The sequence below is a fragment of the Pseudonaja textilis genome, chromosome 3 (genome assembly GCF_049901715.1).
Source record: "Pseudonaja textilis isolate UNSWEBS1 chromosome 3, rPseTex1.2, whole genome shotgun sequence".
NCBI lineage: Eukaryota > Metazoa > Chordata > Lepidosauria > Squamata > Elapidae > Pseudonaja > Pseudonaja textilis.
This window is the reverse complement of record NC_141992.1, coordinates 33,093,531-33,112,764: the sequence shown is the minus strand read 5'-3', so window position 1 is coordinate 33,112,764 and position 19,234 is coordinate 33,093,531. Positions and strand designations below refer to the sequence as shown.

The following is a 19,234-nucleotide window of genomic DNA, read 5'->3' as shown; positions in this document are numbered from 1 at the left end:
TGTTAAAACAATCTGGCATCATTCATCAAACTCCCAAGGAATCCAAACATTATTGAAAAAAGAATTTAATATAGCCAATATAATACATTTTAAATGGATGTCTTTTAAATTATAAACAATGTGCATTTAATTGTAGTAACCTTAAAGTGGGCTTAAGCACTTCACACATTTTTATTTATTTATTTATTTATTTTGTCAAGCGATTATAAGATAACAGGTATAAGAATAAACATGGTTATGAATACATGAAATGGATACATATAAGAAAAATAAAAAGAAACAATAAGACAGAGATGGTAGGCACGCTGGTGCGCTTATGCATGCCCACTACAGACCTCTTACGAAAGGGATGAGGTCAACTGTAGACAGTCTAAGGTTAAAGTTTTTGGGGTGTGGGGAAAAAACCACATAGTCAGGTAGATTATTCCAGACATTAATCACTCTGTTGCTAGTAAATACCCAGTGAATTCATGCTACATTTTTTGCTCTTTAACAGAATGACTTTTTAAAATATCACTATCTTATCTGGTTCCATTTTATAGCATGCTATGGACATCCTGGGGTTCAGCAATGAGGAGAAGTATGGCTGCTATAAAATAGTAGGTTCCATCATGCACTTTGGCAACATGAAATTCAAGCAGAAGCAACGGGAGGAACAGGCAGAGGCTGAAGGCACTGAAAGTAAGCTTTTGTGCTGCTGCTTACTAGTGGCTAATTCCAGAGCAGTAGCCATGTTAATCTGCTGCATTACAAGCAGCCATATATATAATGTTTAAAGTGCAGGCTTATAGAGGCTTATAGACAAACATTGATGAATGTTTATATTATCTATTTCATTTAACATCTTCCAGCAGAATGTTTATATTATCTATTTCATTTAACATCTTTCAGCAGGATGGGGGCTAGAAAGGATAGAAAATAGCATTCTAGTAAATATGTGTTTTGTACTAGGTATGTTCCTCACACACATTTTATCAAAAGACAGTCCCCATCTGTCCACATTCTCATTTTGTGAGAATGCCTATAAGGTTGTTCCACAATTCCAAATGGTGAAGATCTCTCTATCTCAATCATTTGGAGATCAAAATAATTGCCATCCGAGGCAGAAGAAAAACAAGTAAAATAATATGATAAAATGGACTAAAAATTGGTTGTAATATATAAATGAACCAATGGGAAAATATATGATTGAAAGGGCTAAAATTTACTTTGTGTCCCAGCCTTAGAGAGGATTTTTATAGCATGGTATATTGTTGGTATTTGTTACTACAGATTTGTCAAAATGCATAAAGGCATTTTGAATCTTTGCTAGAAATGTGAACAACATGAAGGGATATTTTAACATGTTTGGACATGTTACTTTTTGCATGAAATGGAAAAAAATGCATTTATGATTTGTGATTTTGATGATTGGGGAAAAAACTAGATAATAAAAAAGAATGAACTTTTTTTGTAATCGTAGACTAAGAGAGAATTTTGTAATTCAACTTACATTTGTTACAAAGAAAATTGCAGGCTTCTTTCTATTTTTTTATTCTTTTTTGCACTTTTGTTTTTCTCCTTCTTCTTCCCCTTCTTTATTGCTTTTATTCTGTATTATAGTGGTTTGTGTTACTTTTCATATTTTTGTAAGACTTTTAACAATTTATAAATAAATATAAAAAGATTATCATCTGAAAAATAGATGGCAGCCACTTCTGTAGTTTTCCAAGGTGCCATTCCTTCTCCTCCCCTCAACCTTGCTGTGATGTTTAACATTGTTAGCAAAGTAAACAGATGAGCACCAAGGTATAGGAGATTCAGTGGGAAGCACTTTACTAATAATTCCAGACCTTAAAGACTTATTGTCACTTACTTTTAAATAGCTAGATGATAATTCTCACTCGTAAAGTCTAAATTTTGGGAATTCTTGTTTTTAAAAAAAAAAATCGTTACGTTAAAATTTTGGTATTTGCTCTTGTGCTGCAGGTGCTGATAAAGCCTCTTACCTCATGGGGGTCAGCTCAGCTGACCTCATCAAGGGATTGCTTCATCCAAGAGTGAAAGTTGGAAATGAATATGTCACCAAAGGACAGACCGTAGATCAGGTAAGCATTTGGGAATGTGATCTTTTACTTGCAGGTCATAAACAAAACTTTTCTGCAATTGTAAGAATGAAAGAAATAATTATCTTGCTAGCTATCTCAAAGCATATGTTTTTAAGATTTGTTGAGTAGAGATTTATTTGCAAAGCAGTCAAACAGCAAAGTATATTAGTATGAATGAAAGGCCCTCTCCAAAGTCTGTGGCAACTCTATAAGGCACAGTGCATGCTTTGGAGTCCCAGGAGAAGCCTTGTTTGTGAAGGCAACTTCTGTAGGCAATATGAGAAATCTTTGATGCCGTCTTTCAAATATTACAGCTATCTCAACCCTATGAGAAGAGATGCTTCACTCATGTTAAAATGCTTTGTGAAGTTTCTCTTGAATACTTTTCATAGCTATATTATACACAAAACTATGTATTAGATATGAACTTTAGAGGTAAAACATTGCTTTTGATGAAATTTTATTATGTTGCAATCACAGGTGGTATATGCAGTAGGAGCTTTGGCCAAAGCCACTTATGATCGTATGTTCAAGTGGCTGGTTACGCGTATCAACAAAACCTTGGACACCAAACTAGCCAGGCAATTTTTCATTGGAGTTTTGGATATTGCTGGCTTTGAGATTTTTGAGGTAGGTTTGGAAACTGGCCAAGGCAAATACCTTGATATGAAAGCAATTTTACACAATCCTGTATTGGAAAAAGCAACAACTAAATATTGTTAATAATGAAATATACAGAACAGCATTGTTTACTTGGTTTATTTTTTTCCCCTGTGAAGCCTATGACTGGTGAAAATCCACTTGCACTTGAATTCTAGAGCACTTCCACAGATGGTTTGTGTTGTATAGCACTGTAAGATTTCATGCTGTTGTTTTTGTTCATCAAATACAACTGTTAATTTCTGGTTGAGCTGTAGTACTTTAAACAGTTTCTACTTTGTTGTACAAAAACTCTAGAGAGACTTTGGCTGACCTGGTTTTCTTTTGGCTGAGACTCTCCTTTCACACTGACTCCTGGAATGGAGGATGAGAAAATGTAGCTTCTTGTCAAGAGCCTACTTTTAGAGCTCATTAAAAGACAACATGTGGTAGTGCATGTTGTCTTTTTTTTAAAAGCCCTCCTACAGCTACTACTGCAGGTGTTTCAAAAATCAATGCACAGATGTGGCAGAATGAAATAAAAATGTTAACAGGTAACAAATGACTGATTAAACATTTTGTTTATTTATTTTTTAATTGACTTGAGGTATTGCAGACTCATGGCAGTAGCAATGTCAGTGGGAGGTGTGCATTCCAAAACAGGCAATATGGCGAACAATTTAAGCATTGTCCCTTTGTATATGTGTATATTCACCACCTTGCCTGATTTTGATCCTGTCTTGTGGATTCTGCTGAATTACAGTGAAGATAATAAAAGGTGATCTTCAGATTTCTTTGGGGAAATTAGGGTATGGAAATGGGAACCATATGGAAGTGATATTAGAATTGGATCTAGCATATGACTATCTTTTTAACATGGTAAAATACTGTGGTACTGATTTTAATCTTTAAATGTAGTTGTATTAACTTTCAGTGAAGAAATGCAACACAGGTCCAGACCCAAGGGTGGGATTCTACCAGTTTGCACCTATTCTCTAGATCCTGTTGTTAACATTCTAAGCAGTTCGGAGAACTGGTTGTTAGAATAAATTACTGGCCTAATCCTGTAAAGAAGGCAGAAAGGAAGCATTCTGGTGCTGCTTTCAGAAACTGCCTTTCCATTAACCCTTATTACATTCTTGGCAGGACTAGACTCTTTTTCTACTCCTTTGCTGGTACTTTGTGTGGAGTGACCATTCAAAGGTACAATGGCAATGAAAAAAATGACTTATGACCATTTTTCACTCTTACGACTGTTGCAGCATCCCCACAGTCATGAGAGGCCATGTGAGGAGATGCATGCCTCAATGTGAGTGATATTGAGTTGGCCACGCCCAGCCAATAACATGACCACCAAGCCATGTCCACCCAGTCACATGACCACCAAGCTACGCCCACAGAACCAGTTGTTAAAAATTTGAATCCCACCCCTGTCCAGACCATAGGCTTGCAAACTACTGTTCAATAGTTCATTTAATTAATTACTTTCACATAGAGCTCTCAAAGCTATGTCTCAAAGCTAAGACCAATAGTACTATAACATCAGAATGTGGTGTAGATAAAATCTTATATCTTGAAAATATTTTTCAAGAGTCACTGAAATTTTGATAGATTTCAGGAGATTTCATTCAAGATGTTAAAATCTTGGGAGACCTCAGCAAAGACACTGAGATCTCATAAAATGGCATATAACAAGATGGCATATAAAGATGGGCAATCTTTCAATAGCCAGGAAGTTCTGTGTTTTTACTGGAAAGAAGTCAGGGCTGCAACAATGCAAGGAGCTATGTGAAGTATAAGCAAATTTTAATTTTTTTAAAAAAGCATGTAGGATAGTATTAGTTGGTTTTTCTTTTCTTTTTGAATTTGTGACATATGCTATAGTTTATTGTCTTAAAACATCAAATTTCAAAAGTTGTGCCATAAAATTTGACAACACAACTGATAAAACTAGGTGCTGCTTACAAAAATATTAAATATTTCTTTGACAAAGTTTATAATCACGTACTTTAGTTGTTGCCGTTCTGTTTTATATGTATATATGACTTTCTGATATAGGCAGATGAAACAAATGTCCAAGAAAATCAGCAGAGAGTAATCAGTAGTCTTACTATGATAGCCACTTCCATTAATTTTCATATAGTAATGAACACATTGATATCTGTTTTATCATCCATAAATATGTGTGTGACCAGAATCATGCGTGGAGTTGTATGGTTACAAATTAGAAAGTTACTATATACAAAAAGGACAAAATGCTTTGATGCTTTTCTGAGGTTGCTAATAATGATTGCGTCTTAGATAGGTTACAAATATATCTCAAGTTCCTTTCATTTCATTTCTTGTCTGCAGTTTAACAGCTTTGAACAGTTATGTATCAACTTCACCAATGAGAAATTGCAACAATTTTTCAACCATCACATGTTTGTTTTGGAACAAGAAGAATACAAGAAAGAAGGAATTGAATGGGTCTTTATTGACTTTGGCTTGGACTTGCAGGCTTGCATTGATCTGATTGAAAAGGTAAAGTTGAGACATACAATAGTTAGGACTTTATGAATGTTGCATTATAAAATAAATCAGCTATGTAAAGAAATATATGACTACAACTTGTTCTGCGGTTCTCATACTTCCCCCAAAAATTCTATATGAAGATCAGTGAATTTATCTGGCTAAGCTTTTTTTAAAATAGGGCAAAATAATTCACTTTTACTGCCATCCCTCTTGCTCACTGTCTTTTTTTTTAAAAAAAAAAAAAACAGTTCTTAATTGTATTCTAACTTAACTTATTCTAAACACTCTGTTGAGGATCTCTTCTTTGTTGTTTTGCTGGAAAATAATTTTCTGTACTGTGCACCTATAGAGCTATTTTTAGGAATTTAATTTCCATTGGTGAAGTCCTTATTTACCTTTTTAAAACATTCTCAGGGTTCTCCTTTATTTCAATATATATCTGCAAAGGAGAATATAGCATACAATTTTACAATACCTTTTGAATGAGAAAATAAAGAAATGTCCAATAAAACCAAGATGTTTTGCTTCAGAGTACTACATATTCAGACAGGAAAATTGAAACACTTTTAAAAGTAGAATTGAGGCAAAGAACTAACAAATGAACAAAAGAAAGCAAATTCAGATTCTTTGAGATGAAAAGAATAGTTTCAAAATCAATTTCCTGCCATATGATAAAATAGTCTTATGAAAGTTATTTTTAGTGATCCAAATCACCTTAAAAATAGATCAGAACTATTGTGATCCTGCCACATGAAGCTGTTTTCATGAGTAGAATAGTTCTACTTGTCAAAATATACACAAATCTGTCCATTGTTCTGAAAAATCTAACTTCATACGATCCCTAATTCAGAATAGGCAAAATTAATTATTAATTATTAATGTGCAAATTACTAATTATTTATACTGTGAGTGGTCCACCATTTTATTGAATTAAATAAATATAAGACCAATTAAGATTGCTACTAAAATGTTGATGAATATCCTTTTCTTATAGCCACTTGGTATTCTCTCTATTCTGGAGGAAGAATGTATGTTTCCCAAGGCAACTGATATGACATTCAAGGCCAAGCTGTATGACAATCACATTGGGAAATCACCCAACTTCCAGAAGCCTCGGCCAGATAAGAGGCGTAAATATGAGGCCCATTTTGAGGTGGTGCATTATGCAGGAGTGGTATGTAATAGTTCCCAACTTCCTACCTTATAAACTTTAAATTAATGTTTAATTTGCTCTGATTCTGTTGTTTTTGGCCATTTATCAACAGGTGCCTTATAATATAATTGGCTGGCTAGACAAGAATAAGGATCCCTTGAATGAGACAGTGGTAGGTGTCTTCCAGAAATCCCAAAACAAGCTGTTGAATAGTTTATACGAAAACTATGTCAGCTCTTCTTCAGGTGAGTTGCATTGTCACACCTGCTTATTTTATATGGCACTGAAATATAATATATGTGAGAACATAGGAACAGTTATGCTACATTAATGAAAGTTCTATATGATCAAATTTTCACTTTCCAAGAATCAGGACTTTCCCTGAAACAATCTCTTTCCTCTATATTTCCCTCACAATTTTCTCTATTATATCTAAAATTTGATTTGATAGGCTCCTAAAAAAATCACACATATCACTGAAAACACTGTTTCAGATAAGCAGTAGAGATTCCTTATATAGTATTCAAAATCTTTGTTTGGCATGATATGTAGAATTTAATAAATAAAATATACAAACAGATCCATGTTATGGAATTTGACCAACTGAAGTGATCAAGAAAGTTAAGGTATATACCACCTCATTGCTCAAACTAGGGTGGAAAAGACATGATGAAATAACTTTTATCTTCAAATATTTCAAAGGCAATAACATAAATAATTTAAACCAATAAGATATAGTTGGTACTCTCTCTTGAATAGAATGTAACTACACTGATAATGTAAGCAGAAAGATAATTGTGCACAACTTAAATGGTTCAGACACAGGTGTAGGATTCTACCAGTTTGCACCTATTTGCTAGAACTGGTTGTTAACATTCTAAGCAGTTTGGAGAACCCATTGTTAGAAGAAATTACTGGCCTAATCCTGTAAGGAAGGCAGGAAGGAAACATACTGGAGTTGCTTACAGAAACTTCCTCTCCTTTAACCCTTATTACATTCTTAGCAGGACTAGACTTCATGTCTCAGGAACTTCTCTGGAGTTTTTTTTTTCCTCCTTTGCTGGTACTTTGCTTGTATGGAGGAACCATTCAAAGTTACAATGGCACTGAAAAAAGTGACTTATGACCATTTTTCACACTTACGACTGTTGCAGCATCCCCACAGACATGAGAGGCCAGGCGAAGAGATGCGTGCCTCCATGTGAGTGATGTTGAGTTGGCCACACCCAGCCAGTCACATGACCACCCAGCCACGCCCACCACATAAGCCATGCCCACAAAACCGGTTGTTAAAAGTTTGGAATCCCACCCCTGTTCAGACATATGGGTTCAATCAAGCCTGCTGAATTTTTGTCTAGTCCTAAAACATGTAGTCCATCTGCCTTATTATCGTAAGAGGAATAAGCATTTCATATCTCATTTTAGTCAATGTACATCTTAAGTATGTTCTAAGAAAATATCATTAATGGATATTGTATTTTGGGTTCAAGTAAATGAAGAGTTTGAGAGTAAGTTGTAGAAGCAAAGATTTGAGGAAAGCTGTTCCTTTACTCAACATAATTGCCAAGAAGCATATAGGCATGAGGGTATATTTAAGGGTGCTCACGCTAAAGCTATAGACTATTCTAATAGATCATTTTAAATATTTCATTATATAATTATGTAAATTGATTCATTCCTTTAGGTCTTCATTTTTATTTGCATTCTAATGTACCTAGCAGATTTGAAAACAGTATTTATTCTTGGCAGTCTCTCATAAAGAAACCAGCTAGGCTGAATTAATAAGTAGACTTAAAATATTAATTGTTTAGAAACTCAGGCACTAGAGTTAGATGTTAAAAACTAAATGAGTATCCAAAGTAAATTGATTCCACTAAAGTAATATACTGAAATTTTATTTGATAGATGAGCCCCACAAGGCAGGTGTCAAAGAAAAGCGTAAGAAGGCAGCTTCGTTCCAAACTGTGTCTTCACTGCACAAGGTAAGCACTTGATACTTTGGAACAAAAATCACTGGTTAAACTCTACAGAATTGTACTTGATTCAGTTAATGTGCATGTTGGAGAGTCACCCCAGGCAGACACCTTAAAGCTTGGTTCTTCTCCCCAAATGGTCCAGTATTCCCCTTTCTTGGCAAAAAGGATACGAGGGAATTCACATCAGTGATTGTCCCCGTGTTATTAATTCTTGGTGAACATCTTCATTTCACATTCAAATTGAATTGGAAGAATGCTTGAAAGAAAACTAATTCCCTCTATGATAGGCAAATGCTTATTTCTGCTCCAGTGGTGTCTTTGTTCTACATGGTTCCTGGCTGCTTCTCCGTTGCTGAGGGAGAGGCAGTTAAGACTTGCAGTGATGTTTAGATAATTTATTGCATAAACATCACTTTAAGTCTGTGCTATTTCTCTCCTCACTATTGACCGCAGGAAGGAAAACTTTTGGGAAGAAGGAAACAAATGTGGATTTTTCAGTGCTTGGAGCAACTGCACCCCCTCCCCTGACTTTTCTGCCTTGGGAGAGAATTAGCTAGATCTAATTCTAATTGAACCAATGAATTGCATTCATCTCTGTGAAGTCCATTTGACTGAGAGCCAAGGTTTCAGAACTTAGAAGAGAAAGTTATTGAGGTCATAGGGTTTAAAGCATAAATACTAAAACAATAAAATCATGCCGATAACACATTACTGTTCTTTACTATTCCACTCCAAGGAAACAATCGATATTCTTGAATGTTGTCTATATTCAGTAAAGAGCTGGATAAGAAAGAATGAGATAAATTTAAGTGGGAAACTGGACTCAGAGATTGAGATTCAGCTGGTTTGGTTTGGGGTGAAATGAGCAGGTCCACATTTTTCTTCCAATCAATCATGTCCAATTCTCAGAAACTGCCTGGACAAGTCTTTGCAGGTTTTTTTTTAAAACAAGGTTTTACAAAAGTAGCTTGCCTCTTTCCTGGGACTGATAGAAAGTAACTAAGCTAAGGTCACCCAGCTTGCTTTGTGCCTAAGGCAGGAGTAGAACTCACACTCTCCTCGTTTCTAGCCTTGTGCCTACAGCAAACCTGACTCTCAGCTCCACATTAAAGAGATGGCTTTGTCATCTTCAACTGTCTCTGGATTTGTAGGTGGTATCGAAATTAAAAAAAGTTGACACAATTACATTTAATGCATGAACAGCAACTTTTTCTGAGCACTAAGATTTGGTAATAGTTACCCATATTTTTTGTACCTATTATGTTAACTAATCCAATATGATCTATATGCAACTAAGTATCTGGAAACACCAGTTGGTGCAGAATATAACACTGTGCAAAGTACACGGATCACACGATGCCTTGTACTATACTGAAAAATCTGTAGAAGTTCTTTATTACTTTAAGAAATTAATTTTAATTTTAAGATCTCAAACACCTGAAGACCTAACTATCTGAAAGACCTCATATTCCATTTTGAGCCTGCACAGATGCCCCCACTGTCAAAAGCTCACAAATTTATGATATGGAAAAGGACTTTTTCCTGCATTGCTTCCAGCTATTGGGTGCTCATTCTTGGAATCTGTATTTGGCCCCTCATTTTTTATGTAGACAAGTTATAAAGATATATTTCTTTCTCTAGTTTTTTAATCAGTTATCCTCCAGATGATTGATTTTAAGTTTATGTTACATTTTCTGAATAAATTTTGTTTCTATTTTAATCATTATTAGCTATCTTGTTTGAACTGAATAGTAGCATGTATGTATGTATATGTACTATATACACACACAGATGTATATATGTATGTATATGGGTATGCATATGTGTACGTGTGTGTACTTTCTCTTTTACAAAATGAGTAGCATGATATATGTCTATATGTATATGTCTTGTTACTCATCCTGTAAAAGAGAGATATTTAGAAAGTACAGCTGCATATGTTATCTTGAACAAATTATAGGAAAGTAAAAGTTTCTACTTTAGGTAGCCAAATATGAATAAGTTTGCTGTGAGAGGCATAATTATCTGAACATTTATGTAGCTCTGTCAACTTGGCAAGAGCAATGCATAATAAAATTTTCATCTGATTGAATCTGCAGTGGCACCTTTGTCACATATAAAGTGAGTGGGATAAGTAAGTTATTTTCCAAGACATCTGTAGATAGTGTCAGTAATAATCCAGACATGATCATAATAATCATGCTATATCTATGTGCCTTTTTGTGCATATGTCCATTTTAGGGACAATACAAACAAAAAAGAAGCCAGATTCTTCCCATAATTACCAATTATGTTTTTGTCCATCAATGTCCACAGAAAACTGCTATGAAGCCAAAATGACAATATAGGCAGGATGATGTCATCATGCAAATGCTGACTTTACTTGTACCTTCTAAGTGCTAAAAGATAGTTGGTTCATGGCAGATTCATGGCAGGAGTAATACATGTTCAAATTTGACTTAGAAATGGAATGAGAGCAAATGAAGCTATTTAACTTTATATGTCTGCCTTGCAGGAAAACCTGAACAAACTGATGACCAATTTGCGTGCCACCCAGCCTCATTTTGTCCGTTGCATTATCCCTAATGAAACAAAGACTCCAGGTACAGAATGACAAAAAGATTACATAAAACAGATGTGATGAAATGCCTGGGGGAAGGTCCATGTATAAGACCCTGTAATTTTTCTAGCACTGCCTTCTTTGTTATACACAACACAAAAAATGACATTAAGTTGTTTAAAAATATTGAGTGAGGCTGGCATCTTAACCATTTTGAAACTTATATCTAGATAACTGTACTTTCAGTCAGAGTGAAATTATTAATATTAAGGTAAAATTAATAAGGTATTAATTTCTTTTCTCACCTTTTCATTCTTCCATTTCCTTGTTTTTGGTAACCATGACTGTTTAATTGGACAGTATTTCATGTATTTCCCCTCCATTTTATTTAGGTTTAAGTTCTTTTGTTTGGGGGAAAAATTGCTATTGCTGAAGATACCTTTTCTTTTTAAACTGTGCAGGAGCCATGGATCCTTTCCTGGTGATGCATCAGCTGCGGTGTAATGGTGTCCTTGAGGGCATTCGCATCTGTAGGAAAGGGTTTCCAAATAGGATCCTCTATGCTGACTTCAAGCAGCGGTAAGCAGTCCCTCTTCTTTCTTATGTAAAGATACTAGCATTTCTCTCCTGCTAGGAACATTAAGTAGGTAGTAAAGTTGTGGAAACTAGCCATTGGAAGAAAGCCGGAATTTCTGAAAGTATCATACTATTTATTTATTTATTTATTTATTTACTTATTTATAAAAGTTATTGGCTGCCCATCTTGCCATAGGATAACTCTGGGTGGTTTGCAATTAGATATAGTTAAAACATAAAAAGTTAAAATCAAACATTAAAACCAAGGGGAAGGAGGGGATAATAATTTGGTGTTTATTTCTGGTGCAACTTTATTCATTTTCTGAAGGTACGTATAATGATGTAAATTAACAATTCATGTATTGTTTATTGTTAGCCTAAAAATTGCTAGTGATGAAACCGAACAATCTCATGTATCAAAAATAGCACTGGCTGAGAAATTAATGCTTGAAATTCATGAGTTTTGGTTTTTGATATAGTTAAGGAGTTTTACTTAATGTAGGATCTCCATTGTAAATATAAGATCAAAGTAAATTCTTAGATATTTTTCCTTTGTATACAAATATTTTTATGAAGGAAATACTGAATATGGACATTTAAAATTTCATATCATTAAGACTATAATTATATATACGCACACATGTACTCATATATATTCAGATTAAGAATTTTATTTTGTAGACCATGAGATGTTTGCAACCAGCCTACGGAAATGTCAGACAAGCACGCTCGTGCATGTGCATCGCCACTTGTGTGAGCTGTGGACGAGCACGTGTACACAAGTGCGATTTGCATGAGTGGTGGGTGCACCTGCACAACACTTGTGCTAATGGAACTGTGCATGCACACGCTTGCCAGCCACTCACACAAAACCATCCTCTCTCCCCCCCTCACTTGCTGGTCTGCAAAGCCAGAAAGTTTGGGGCACTCTGATTTAATAGAAGCAGTAGAGTCATTGGAGCCTATCCAGTTCAACTTCCTGGATTACAACATTCCATATAGATGATTTCTAGCCATTTCTGGAAGGTGTCCAGTGAATGGCAGCTTATTTAGCCCATTGTGTTACTTGTGGACAACCTGCAGCCTTCATATGGAGTCATATACTCTATACAATAATTGTACAGAGAGTAGTATATTTTCAGAGATGTCCATGAGGAATGTTAACAAACATCAAAATGGCAACTGGTATGGTACAAATGAAACTCTGCCTCTTTTTAAATGTATTTCATGTGCAAAGTATAAAAAAAATATGTGGAGCTTTGATTGTACCATCTTTACTGCCATCTTAACTTTTTTCATGACAGTCATACAGACATCCCTTAGTACTTTTTAAAAATGTGGAGAAGTTTATATTGTATTAAACAAGCAAATTCAGGTTCATGAACAACAACCTAAACAAATTTTTAAGATAAGTAATCTTTAAAAATCATAGTGAGCTATCAACTACGTATAAGGTATAATAATCCCCATTATTTAATGCATTATTTAATTCTTCACTCCAATAAAATCATGGTTTCCCAGATCTTTCTTTACCAAGTAAATTGTTTTAGAATCTAAGCAGCTTGCATGAAGAAGTACTAATGATTCTAAACATCTATTCCTTCAACTGTTAATCTTACCTCCTTCTAGTTATCGTATCTTGAACCCAGCTGCAATACCTGATGATAAATTTGTAGATAGCAGGAAGGCCACAGAAAAACTGCTGCTTTCCTTGGACATTGACCACACCCAGTATAAGTTTGGACATACCAAGGTATTTGCTGTGCAAGTAACATTTATGAATGAATGACTTGATTTGACCATGAGAGAAAAATGCTAAGGATGAACACAATATCTATGCCTAAGCTAAGATTCATATTCTTCCTTGTATATAATACAGTTTTCTTTCTTGAGTGTTAGCTTCTTACACCTTGTATTCAGTATCTACTGTAAAGAAGAAAGCTGAACTGCAAATATATAAGCAAAAAATAAATTAGAGCACTTTATAAGAAAATATAATATAATAATATAAACATTAGACAAAACTATTTTGTTTCTGAATAGGATTATTTTAGAATCTCAAAGTAGCTTATGGAGAATTAAGCCTAGTATATCTTCTAACTATGATTCATTAATTACTCAGAAATTAAATGCAAACAATTAGCACAAGAGAATTATTCTTCAGAATTGTTGAAATATATTATTCAAAATCAACATCTTTAATATATTAGAAATCTTCCTTAATTTCAGGTATTTTTCAAAGCTGGTTTGCTGGGTCTACTGGAAGAGATGAGAGATGAACGGCTGGCTAAGATTATCACCCTCCTGCAGGCATGGATGCGTGGGCGCCTCATGCGAATGGAATACAAGTTAATCATCACCAGAAGGTATAACAACAAAATTACCTCTGCAGACACTTTTGCTTCATTGGTATATTATACATTTTATTGATTCGTGAGACATCTTTTTGAAGGAGGTACTTTTCTCTTTACTGTACTTGTTAATTTCAAAAACACTCCTTTCAATATTTTGCTTTTAAGAAGAAGAAACTTTAAAAATCTTTTAAAAATCAACTTATAAGTTACAGCCCAGAATTTTCAATTTCTCTCTCTCTCTATTTTCCTCTGAGAATCTTCAGTTTCTTCATAAGTTTAGACAGAGGCATAGATGAACTTCATCTGATCCTATAGCTTTCCATTTTCAATATGTTTTGCTAATTCCTCACAGAGAGGCACTCTACACCATCCAGTGGAACATCCGTGCTTTTAATGCTGTGAAAAACTGGTCTTGGATGAAACTCTTCTTTAAGATCAAACCTCTTCTCAAGTCAGCTCAGACTGAGAAGGACTTAGCTAACCTCAAAGAGGAACTTCAGAAACTGAAGGACGCTTTAGAAAAGTCAGAAGCTAAACGGAAGGAACTGGAAGAGAAACAAGTCGGCATAATCCAGGAAAAGAATGATTTGTCTCTACAGCTCCAAGCAGTGAGTAACTTATGTAGTTAAGCATTCCAGATGAGCTTAGGCATTGAATGCATGTTCTATGTGGAAGCTCAGATTGAATATGACTGTGAACATTTATAGACAGATATTCCTTTACATACTTAATAGATGTTCTAAAGCACAGGTGTCAAACTCATGTTGTCACGTTGCTGTCACGTAAACATATCGTGATGTTTTTTCCCTTTGCGGAGCTGGGGTGGGCGTGGCCTTCATGTGATGCATCTGGCCTGCAGGCCACCAATATGACACCCCTGTTCTAAAGCTATAAGATCACTTCATATTCAGTGGTAGAACTAAGAATATATGTCTACAAACATTTCTAACTCTGTACCTAAGTTTAAACTTTCACAAATGAATGGGCCAGAGTTTTTTTCCGGAGGGAAAAATGAAGACACTCAAATGAAATGAGAGTCACTTTTACTTGTAGTTTTAACATTCATTTTCATACATCTATGTACAGTTTTGAGGTTTTATGGACAACTATTAGAATGGTAAAGTGCTGCTCTGGCTGTTCTTCATAGGAGCAAGATAATTTGGCTGATGCAGAGGACAGGTGTGATCTCTTGATTAAGACCAAAATTCAGCTAGAAGCCAAAGTGAAAGAACTGGTGGAGCGTCTGGAGGATGAAGAGGAAATGAATGCTGAGCTGACTGCTAAAAAACGAAAACTGGAGGATGAGTGTGCTGAACTGAAGAAAGACATTGATGACCTGGAGATCACCCTGGCCAAAGTGGAGAAGGAGAAGCATGCCACAGAAAACAAGGTGAGCAAAACAGGAAAAAATAACAATAAAGGCATACACAGTCTTGATTGCTTACATACTGCAAAGAAATGTATATTTAGCTGTAGCAGTTGAAACTCTTTACTGCATCTAACTATAGAGATTGATTTACAGCTCAGATAAATCTCTGACGAGCACCAAGCTATTTCAGTTCTTCATAGGATTCAGAAGCATATAACCAGCAAGAGAAAGTACATTTTTCTTTAATCTCAAATAGCAGAAATAATGCATTTTTGGTGTAGATTATGGGGAAGGTTGAGACATAATTACACACATTCTCCATTGATTATAAAACCCGCCACTGAACGAAATCTGGAACTAATATGGTTAGCTTTACACTTTCGTTTAGATTTTCATTCTGCCATGTTATGAATATATCCCTCTAAGCTATCCAATCATATCCTAGGTGAAAAACCTGATTGAAGAAATGGCTGCTTTGGATGAGGTCATTGCTAAGTTAACCAAGGAGAAAAAGGCACTACAGGAGGCCCACCAACAAGCTTTGGATGACCTTCAAGCTGAGGAGGACAAAGTCAACACTCTAACTAAGGCTAAAGTCAAGCTAGAACAGCAAGTGGATGATGTGAGTTAACACATGACAATGGACCATCATAATGGAAGAACTCATGTCTAATCTTATTATGTAATATATCATGGGTGGACAACCTGTAGTATTATAACTAGACTCAACCCCATGTCCTTTTTTAGGAGCATTTTTGATACCTATGTCAACTTTTCAATAGTGTGTCAATTTTTCCTACTATTTTATGGTTTTTGTGCTTTCTAGCTGGAGAGTGCTTTAGAGCAAGAAAAGAAGATACGGATGGACCTGGAAAGAGCAAAGCGTAAGCTAGAAGGTGATTTAAAACTAACACAAGAATCTGTGATGGATCTGGAGAATGATAAACAGCAACTTGAGGAGAAACTCAAAAAGTAAGCATGCAGTTTCTCAGAATGCTAAATAGATATTTAGACAACCAAATACATTATGCGTACTGTGCTGTTTTATTTTGATTTATTTATTTATATCTCATAGCGACAAATATATACAACACAACTTCCTCTTTCTATTTTCCCCACAACAATCCTGTGAGAGGGGTTTGATTAAAAGAGACTGACTGGCTCAAATCAACAGCTGGGTTTCATGGCTAAGCTAAGACTTGAGCTGACAGCCTCCTGCTTTCTAGCCTAGTCACTGGACCAAACTGGCTCTATAAATAATGTTCTCTATATAATATTCGCTTTACTTTAACTTTACCATTTACTTTAATGCTTTCTTTACATTAATCTAATGGCAAAAGATATTATGAATCAAGTACTGCTATCTATTGTTAATATTTTAAACACTCTTATTCCATCTTAGAACTTTGGAGCAATACTAACATAGTAGAAAGAATTATTCTTCTACTGCATTGCCTAAAGCCATCTTGAGAAGATAGCTCTTGTATATGAGGCATTGTTCAAATGCTCATGAAAAGAAAAAGAGAGATGTAACAGAGTGTATATTTTAAATTGATTGACAAGCTCATAAAGATTCATATGATTTAGAAAACAAACAGCTACAAAGATGTCTGTTTCATCACTACTTCTTAGGAAGAACATTAACAAGAACTGGAATACATCTCCACCCTAAGATATTTCAGGAAATGCGTTCAGTTTGGTATAAGTAATAATTCAGTTGTTAACAAAAGAAACTGTGAAAATGTTGCTTGCATGAGAAATATTCAGTTTGGGAAAATAGCCAAAAGATAATGTTATATGCACTACTGATTTCAGAGAAACTTAAATACTTATCGTTAATTAAGACTTACCTCTCTTGCTTGTAGTGATTTTCCCATTTTCAATTAAAAGTTTCATTCAGACAGGTTAGAAGAATAGAGAAAATATAAGCTGAAAGGTTTTGTAGTGCGGCTATTTAGCATGCTAATTTTGCCTTCAAGAAAAACAGAAGCAAGAGGCAAACAATCTTCCTCTTTGCCCCAGATCTTAAAGTGAATGATTACTTTATTTATTTATTTATTTATTATTTATTTATTTATTTATTTATTTGAGGCTACGTGTAACTCAGGGTTAAACTGTGGAGTGAGTAAATAAACCCTAACCCAACCCTTGTTGCTCTCTGAGCGTGGTTGTTTGCAAAAGAGCAATAAGAACTTCACAGATAATCCAATTAGTTAAAGAATCAAACATCATGAATATAAGATGCACGAGTTACATTTATTTATTTTTCCATAGAAAAGACTTTGAAATGAACCAGTTAAATTCACGAATTGAAGATGAACAGCTTCTTGGAATTCAGTTGCAGAAAAAAATTAAAGAACTCCAGGTAAATGTATATAGGTTTAAATGGAGGCTGCAGACAGACCATCATAGTTGGGCTACTTCTAGGGTTGTCCATAGTACCATAATTTCTATTCCCAGTCCCTCAAACGCAGTCTGAAGATAGTTTTTTTTTTCTTTTGCTGATCTTGCAACACTGAAAACAATGAGAAAAGGACTGCTTATCTTCCTCAGTCAGCTGTTGGCCCTAAAGAGGGAAACAATCCCTCAACTTTACTCCATACAAAAGAGAAATAAAATAAATTATGAGAACCTTCCTCTGTTCCTAATTTAATACTTTTATGTTAAATCCATTTGTCTGATTATATACCAATAATCTGATCAATTGTTATAAGAGGAGCTGCAAAATCCTGAAGCCACTTTTCCCTGTGAAAGACTTCCTAGGGCAGAAGAATCCTTGGTGCTTGTGCACTGATGATTTTACCTATTTGGTAATAAATATCTGCAAGAAAACAACAAGCTCAGAGAGCAGCCAGGACTCTCTGACTCTCTTTCAACCTTGAACTACAAATACAGTAGAACCTCTGGCCACGAATGCTTCTGACCATGACCAAATTGGGTTCCGATCAAAAAAATTCACTTTTTTTTTTCACAGCCGATTTCCTCTTCTGCACCAGTTTTTTTGTAAGCCCAAATTTCCAAAATTAGGTTTGGGTCACAACCAAATCGGATTGCCACTAAAGTTATGGAATGAATTTGGTCGTGACCAGAGATTCTACTGTATTCTTTTCTATCAGTACCTATTAGCACCAATTAACTTCAGAATCTGGGATCATGAAGAAGGGAAACAAAATATAATTTTCCTCTAGATTTGGGACATACAGATCGTATTCAGACTCTATATCTTAGTTACCTTCAGCAATCCTTCATTGTACGAATGACATCAAAAATTAATTGAACAAATGACTCTTCCTATCTGGTTTAGTTTTAGTTTGCAAGAGCCACAGCCATTATAGCAAATGATGAGAGGTTCAGAAAGTTGCAGTTCAGCAACACCTGGAGGATTCCCTTCCTTTGTAATATTGTCATGAATAAAAAGAGACATTAAGAGAGCAATGAAAATGGGATTACAGTAGCAATAGTAACAGGGTAACATGGCTTTCATTGGAACAAAATAATACAGTTGAAAGAAAAGTTGAAGTAATCCCCCTTGTCCAGCGTATTATTTATGGCAAAAGTTAAAATGGGTAAACATTCCATCTAGATAAGGAGGATTTTTAAGTAGCCTGCTGCAGTATAGTCTAAATATTGTTGGTGAAAGTCCAGGTAGGAAAGGCATAAGCAATGCTGGCAGAAACAGGACAGATTTTTCTGGTAGTTCCTGTCACTTCCCGTCTTCATTATTGCAACATGTTTTACATATGGGGCTGTCCTTTAAGAATGTCCAGAAGCTTCAGTTGGTGCAAAATGCAGCGGCCCACATGGTTTTGTGCAGACCCCGGTGTGCACATATTTCACCTCTTCTGCGGGAGCTTGCATTGGTTGGCAATTCACTTCCAGGTGCAATTCAAGGTGCTGGTTGTCACCTTTAAAACCCTTCATGGCTTGGGACCAGGTTATCTGAGGGAATGTCTCTTGCCTCACATCTTCCTGACCCATTAGAGTGAGGAGGCAGGGAATGCTGCGG

The 19,234-nt window shown here is 35.3% G+C and overlaps 1 protein-coding gene across 3 annotated transcripts in view; it reads left to right on the top strand.

The window, feature by feature from the left end:
- The window catches only part of MYH7B (myosin heavy chain 7B), a 49,088-nt gene that overhangs the window by 17,924 nt on the left and 11,930 nt on the right, over positions 1–19,234 (top strand). For all 3 annotated transcript variants that reach the window (XM_026697652.2, XM_087929171.1, XM_087929170.1), the window contains 16 exons: positions 543–681; positions 1,969–2,087; positions 2,568–2,717; positions 5,079–5,249; positions 6,235–6,414; positions 6,506–6,638; positions 8,299–8,375; positions 10,885–10,972; positions 11,391–11,508; positions 13,135–13,258; positions 13,735–13,871; positions 14,212–14,467; positions 15,007–15,249; positions 15,674–15,850; positions 16,055–16,200; positions 17,503–17,593. In XM_026697652.2, the coding sequence (XP_026553437.1) occupies positions 543–681; positions 1,969–2,087; positions 2,568–2,717; positions 5,079–5,249; positions 6,235–6,414; positions 6,506–6,638; positions 8,299–8,375; positions 10,885–10,972; positions 11,391–11,508; positions 13,135–13,258; positions 13,735–13,871; positions 14,212–14,467; positions 15,007–15,249; positions 15,674–15,850; positions 16,055–16,200; positions 17,503–17,593 (2,349 nt within the window). The remainder of the gene's footprint in view (positions 1–542; positions 682–1,968; positions 2,088–2,567; positions 2,718–5,078; positions 5,250–6,234; positions 6,415–6,505; positions 6,639–8,298; positions 8,376–10,884; positions 10,973–11,390; positions 11,509–13,134; positions 13,259–13,734; positions 13,872–14,211; positions 14,468–15,006; positions 15,250–15,673; positions 15,851–16,054; positions 16,201–17,502; positions 17,594–19,234) is intronic.